This window comes from Austrofundulus limnaeus, unplaced genomic scaffold (assembly GCF_001266775.1).
Source record: "Austrofundulus limnaeus strain Quisiro unplaced genomic scaffold, Austrofundulus_limnaeus-1.0 Scaffold2222, whole genome shotgun sequence".
Classification (NCBI taxonomy): domain Eukaryota; kingdom Metazoa; phylum Chordata; class Actinopteri; order Cyprinodontiformes; family Rivulidae; genus Austrofundulus; species Austrofundulus limnaeus.
In genome coordinates this window covers 13500-20594 of record NW_013954624.1, presented here as the reverse complement: position 1 = coordinate 20594, position 7095 = coordinate 13500, and the positions used below count along the sequence as shown (strand labels likewise).

At 39.7% G+C, this 7095-nt stretch overlaps 1 protein-coding gene across 1 annotated transcript in view; it reads left to right on the top strand.

The window, feature by feature from the left end:
• Window positions 1–470: 470 nt before the first annotated feature.
• Window positions 471–7095, top strand: part of LOC106537272 (calcium/calmodulin-dependent 3',5'-cyclic nucleotide phosphodiesterase 1A) — a gene marked incomplete at its 3' end in the record, with an annotated part of 19207 nt that continues 12582 nt past the window's right edge. Inside the window, 1 exon segment of the mRNA XM_014034661.1 lies at window positions 471–1815. Coding sequence (XP_013890115.1) covers window positions 1286–1815 — 530 coding nt within the window.

The following is a 7095-nucleotide window of genomic DNA, read 5'->3' as shown; positions in this document are numbered from 1 at the left end:
GAACATCCACTTATTGTGTCACTTTTCACTTTGCACAGTCAAAATGTTAAAGTAATGAGAAAATACCTTGGTAAAACTCTCCTCATAACTTTTGTTAGGAGAAGTACTGTATGTAGAAAGGCTTATTTTAACATAAGTCTAACTCCTACACATGTTTAGTCTAATTTAATTTTAGGGCAACCACAATACCCATAAGGCCCTCAGTGAAAAGTAGTTTGATAATCCTGGAATGCATATCTCCTGCTGCCTATCATTAAAACATAACACTTATGTCACACAGTTTGTCAGCTCTGGGAATGAGTTGGAGATGCTTTTTAACTATTACCAAACCAGATTTTAGCTCAGTATCTGTATAAATTAGAGCAGCAGAGCCATTTTTGTGTTTGATAAAGACATTCAGCTATGATGGCTATAACTAGCTTTTAATAGCATTAAAAATCTAACCCAAACCCTCGTGAAAACAGCTGGCTGTTTGAGGTTGCTGTAATGACCAGTTAAACCTCATGAGGGCGCTCACATCACTATTCACAGTGGGATTGTTCCACTTGACTGAAGGTTTGTGACTCTCATTTTCAGGAACATTACATCATCACTGTCTAAAACACACTCTCTCTCTCTCTCTCTCACACACACACATACACACACACACACACACACACACACACGTATAGAAGGTTAGGGAGGGGAGCATGAATTGAGACGTTGTTTGCATCAAACGTGAGCATAAAGTTATGTGCATTTGGAACTGCGAGGTGAGGAGGAGGAGGAGAAGGAGGAGGAAGAGGGAGGACTGTCGGCTGCAGGATTCCATCACTCTTAGCAACCGTTGTTGAGTTTCCACGGAAACGCTCTGCGATGTTCTCTGCTTCTCTTTTGTCCTCTTCCATCACTGTTTTCTCTCTTACGCTCTCTCACTCAGTCCCATCTTTATTCCTGTTCAAGCTCTCCTTGCATTGCCACAGCGATGCTGGGAGTCTGCTGCAGTGCTGGAGCCCAGAACTGAGCTGTGGGGCTGGTGGAAGAAGTCATCAGCTGACCACCTTTGCTTTTACACTTTCACATTCTGGCAGCCTTTCACCTGTCCTCTTTTCCACGGACTAGAGGCCATCCACTGGGATTGGCTGAGCTCTTCGGGTGACATCACAGGAAGTTGGAGGAAGTTGGAGGAACTCAAGCACTCTCTGATAGATGTTTTCACTACTCAAGTCACACCGATAGACAGTGAGGAGACTGGCAGAAAGCCCACTCTGGCTCTGTGAACACCTCCACAGAAACTCTACAGAGCATGAACGAGGAGGTGGAGGAGGCACAGCTGCCTGAGGAGGTGCCAGGAGAAGATGAACAGCAACAGGAGGACAGAGTTTCCCAGGACTTAGTTAAGAAAGAGAAGGATCAAGATCCACTGGAAGAAGAGCAGGTGCAGCAAAGTGAAGAAGAGCTGGAGGAGGTGCAGGAGGGAGAAGAGGAGGAGCAGGGTGAGGGGATGCCACACAGAGACAAACAGACTGACAAGGAGCAGGTGGAGGTGCAGCAGGACAAACAACTGAATGAGGTAGAGAAACTGCAGCAAAGTGAGGAAGAGCTGCAGGGTGAGGAGATGTCACACACACAGGATCAACAGACTGACAAGGAGCAGCCGAGCGAGGAGGAAAAACTGCAGGAGGAGGAGGAGGAGGAGGAGATGCCACAGACTAACAAACAGCAGTGTGAAGAGCAGCAGCTGCAGGACGTGGAGGTGCAGCAGTTTGAAGAAACGCAGGACTTTGCTGACACTCTGGAGCAGAACAACCAGGTCCTGATCCGACTGAGAGGCATGTGAGTAAAGCCAGTCAGCTGAGCCGTACAGTCCGGCTGAATGATGCAACCCTGTGTGATTACTGATGATGATGAGGATGAAGCTCAGTCAGCTGCTSAGGGGCCGCCGGGATGCCATCAAGTGTAGTCGCTTGGTTACCGTGGTAATAGTGTTGGCACAAAGCAAGGATGGAGGGACAACGATGACAGAAAATTGTTGTGGAGCGGCGGGTGTGCGACAGGAAGAGAGAGAGGGAGAGCGATTGTGTGTGTGTGTGTGTGTTACTTGTGAGGTAAGGAATATTTTTACAGTCGTGGTTTCTTACCGTCACATCAGGGGCAGACACATCTGCCTGGGTTTAAAGCTACGACTGCAGATGTTACAGAGAAAAAAGGGAAAAAAACAACATGCATTTTCATCCTCCAGTGTTGCCATAGTAACGGTGGCGCGTTGCGATGCAGCAAACTCTATAAAGATTGACAGATCAAGAGAGAGACAGAAAGATATGCAAATGAAAGCTGGGCGCAGACAAACCGTTTGATTTGTAGATGGTTCAACCTTCTCAAAACAAGAAAATATTTTAATATGAAAAACTGTTTCACAGCTTTTCCAGTTTTCACTGGACTTTGTGTCATTTTGACTTTCAGCCTTTCAAAGAAACATTTTATTTCCAACATTTTCCACATTCAACGTTTCTCTAAACAGAAAGAAAAAGTTGTTCTCTATTGGACACAACTACGTTTAACAGATCTTTCATAACATTAAAACCACCTGGCTACTAAGAATACTTTGTGTACTACACAACAATTTGTTCTGATGCATCACCTCATGCTCAACTACAATGTTGGGTTAACAAATCCATTCATCTTTATTGGGTACCTCAGTCAGTTCAAGTCCATTTATCTCAGTGTGCTGGGACCTCCTGCTCTACAGGACAATGTTGATTTTAGGGAGTGATGCCATATTTCCTAAGGGATTCCTACGTAGTCTACAATAATCTATGTTTTTGGCCAAAGCAGTTGCAAAGACTTTCTGAGGGTTGTAAGAACAGTGATTCCTAACGTAGGCAGTTATCAAGTCCCACATTTGCTTTCACATCACCAGGGGTGAACTCTATGATTGTGCAACACTTGTGCAACACTTAGGCTACTGTCTGCACGGGCTGACACTCATGCACGTGACATTTATCAATATTAACAACAAAAGAACACTGTGTCTGAAGCTGTGTGTCATGGGCCTTTGGTTTGATTTTAACCCAGTGTTTGAAAAAGTGGAATTATATTGAATTCAGTTTATTTATATAGCGCCAAGTCACAACTACTGTTATCTCAGGGCACTGTATATAAAAAAAATAATAAATCTAAAGAAGCCAGCAGACCGCACCAAATATTTGCTTTGTCATAGTCTCCATCCTGAGCGGCACACCTGCAGCAGCGGAGAGGAAAAACTCCCTGCTAATCAGGAAGAAACCTGCAGCAGAACCAGGCTCAGGACAGGAGACCATCTGCCTTGACCGGCTGGTTGGAGGAAATAAATAAAATACCATGTTAAATTATCTTAAATACCAAACACAATAGGAAATTATTTTGTGTCAAATTGTCCTATACTTAAAATTAAAAATTGTGACATATATTTGCATCTGTGGGGGGTGAGCGCATGTGTCCTTAACTAAATTTCAATTGGTTTACTTTTTTTTACTGTTGGGGGACAGGAAATAAACACAGACCAACACAGTGTTATGATTACATGGAGGRATGAACCCAAATCCAGGTGAAGATAAGCAGTTTGAAAAATAAAGATGTTTATTATAAAAATAAAACAAAAAGCTGACGTGGCAGCAAAAAAYAACAAATAACTCATGGGGAACAYGATGAGGAACATCAAACAGTTAGTAAAGCAAACAATGGACCAGTGATCAGTGGAGACAAGACCAGACTATTTATACAAGCAGAGGGAGGGAGAAGATGAGCAACAGCTGAGCGGGACTGATTAGATAATTACTGGCAGGTGCAGGATGACCAAAGAGGAAAAAGACACAAACAGACTGAGGGAAAAGGAATGAGTAATGATGCAAGGAGGACACAAGAGGGGGACGACAGACAAGACACAAACCCAACACACAGAAGAACTGGTCCAGGTGTATTTTCCTCTGGAAGACAAACAAATAAAACATGTTATGGACAGAARTAATWACAATAAACATGTAGAGAAGAGAGACTAAAGATAACAGTAGAGTGAATAAATGTGCTCAGTTTGTCCTCTGGCACTCTAAGCTTATAGCAGCAGAACTAATTAACCATAATAACTAAGGAATAATTCAGGAGGATCTAAGTCTGACTATAGGATTTMTGAAAAAGGAAAGTCTTCAGTCTAATCTTAAAAGTAGACAGAGTGTCAGCCTCACGGACAGAAACTGGAAGTTGGTTCCACAAGAGAGGAGCTTGATAACTGAAAGCTCTGCCTCCCATTCTACTTTTAGAAACTCCAGGAACCACAAGTAAACCTGCAGTCTGACAGTGAAGTGCTCTGTTAGGAAAGKATGGAACAATAAGATGTTTAATATATGATGGAGCTTGGTTGTTAACAGCTTTGTATGTTAGAGGAATTATAGGAGCTGACATGACAGATCTGTTTGTGCTTTTGTGCTGCAAAGCACAAAATAGCAATGGGTAAGTGGTTTCTACTTGAGCAATGCTTATTTGATTTTATTAGGGTGRATGCTGGAGGAGAATTTAGTTTGTGCCATGTAAACAAACAAACAAACAAACAAAGAGGAATTACCTCATATAGTTACAAGGACTGTGAAAGCACCCAGTAATGTGGACTTTGACTACAATAACTAAATGTCTCCTTTATCTGGCCTCCTCTAATTCCAAAATGAGAACCTGGTCTACTAYTAAAGTGGCAAAAAGCTATTTTGTTTTTTGCCCAGGGGGGATGCTTAAGTACATGAAAACAAAAAGTTGAAGTAAGTATACATTTTTTTAGTAGACAGTTCTGTCCAAAAGTAGATTCCATTGTTGGAGCATTCTCTTAAGTGCACAGAAATTCCTGTGAACTCACAAAATATCATCTGAAAAAAGTCCGACCAGCATTTTTCTTCTATTTGCAGCCTGTTTTTAAAAGTTGGCTGCAGAAAACAGAAATATCAATATGAAGAACTGAGAAGACACATTTTCTAAGGCAAAGTTATTTTTTTATCATTAGACCAACAAACATGACTTGTAAAAGGTCAAAAACAAACCAAAGTACTCACAACCCAAAAYGATGAAACGCTGACACATCAAGTGGAAAAACTAAACAGTCCTCTTTTGCTCTCTTCAAATTACCTTGTGATTTTTGAAACGGGGCCAGAACCAAATTCAATCTCCTTCATAAACAATAACTACAGCCAGTAAATTTTAAGTGTATCATTTTCAAAATGGCTGGGATCAGACATTTATTGCTTTTTCCAAATTATACAAAGACTGTGTAAATTGGCTCAACTCTAAATCCTCAAAGATCAAAAGTAAATACACAAACAAGAGCTAGCAGCTGCTCTAAAAGCAATAAACCTCAAAACTGACTGTTTGTGTTGTAGATGCTGTGAGGAACCACCACTCGCACAATAAACCATCAGAGTGTTTCTAACGAGAACAACTGTATCAGTAGAGACTCTTCTGCTCAGTTTATCTGACAGATTAGATCCACGTGGTGGTCATATTTAGTGGTCCACAGTTTCTATTTAATTATTTACCTTTTTTAGCTTCAGCAGATTTATAGCACTTTTCACATAAAATATTGTTCTCTAATGTGATTTCTTTTTGCAGCGCTGGCTCTTTATTCCATCTACTGTATTAGATTTCATACTTGCTTAATAAAGATTAGTGCATTTCAAACCACTGAAATTGTRAGTCAATACAATCAAAAGTTTGGTGTTTGAATGTGTGATTTTAGGCTTTCCATAGATCTATGGCACATTAAATCCAACTGCAGACCTGACTACTTAGGTCTCTACATGAAACTAATCAGACAGAAGTATTTAGGTTTAATTGAGGAACAGATTAAATGTTTTTTATTTGACCTACAGTATACTTGCCATTCCAGAAAAAAAAAAAACAATGAAACTCACAATCAGCCCACAGTTGAAAAAAAAAGACAAAAGTTTAAACTCTGAAAGAGTATGAAAATAAAAAAATACACATTCAAATCTGTACAAGATATTTTTTGTTTTAAAACTAGTTATGACAGTATTCAGCTTTGTTTCAGGAAAATGCACCATTTAGGCAGCCCTGGTTTTGTGTAACAGACTAGCTAGTTCTATTGCAGCTTGTTCCAGTATCAAGTCAGCAACTGAACTAAAGATCTGAGAAAAAGAAACATTTTGCCAACARAATTTAGTACATTTCTTAAAGACTCTGATTCCAAGATGTTTCATTTGTGCCAAGTTAACTAGCAAATRGATTATCTTTCAGCACAAACTCAATGAAATACTCTGATGGTGTAAAAATAAAACTRCTCTTCAACATCGATGCTTGTCAGCTCTACTGACAGGGCTGAACTCTGAGGTTAGGGGTATTCTGTCATGGGGCATAAACAGTCCACGGTTTGTTTTGATCTCTGGAGGACCCTTCTGCTCTCCGAGAAAACACACTGTTATGTAAAGTTCCCAAACTCAATTCTGTCAGGTAATTCAGTTGTTAACAGTTGTCTTTACAGATTGAAGTTCACAAAAATGTTGTGGTTAAGCMATTTTTGTTTCTAGGGGTGATCTAAATAGAAATCTTGTGTTTTCTGCAGAKAAATCAGAACTCAAGGAGCAGTAAAACATATTTGAAATGTAAGATAGTGAATTATTCATCCATTCATCTACCCATCTGAAATTTTGTGTATTATTAACTGACTTTAAGATCCAGTCTGGTAATTACGGTCTTAAACTTTAAACAGTGAAAAAGAAATTACTGTAAGTSTCTATCAATGTGTCCCTCTAACATAAAAAAATGCTTGTTTTACATTCCAATGTCTGATGTCTAAGATACCTCCTCAGGGGTGTGATCAGTAAGTCAAGTTTACATGTGATTTTACAGGGATTTTTTTATTAATCTTTAATCACTTCAGTAGAAAAAAGAACTTATTAAATTCTTAATTTCTTCATCAGTGATTTTTTTAGGTTAAGAGAAAATAGAGACAGAGAGAAAAACAGAGAGAGAAGTAATTAGAAAGATTGAAATTGAGATTAGAAGTATATTAAATACACACCAACAAAACACAAGACCACACACCCAACATCTGTCCGCTCACCTGAAAAATAAATGGATAAA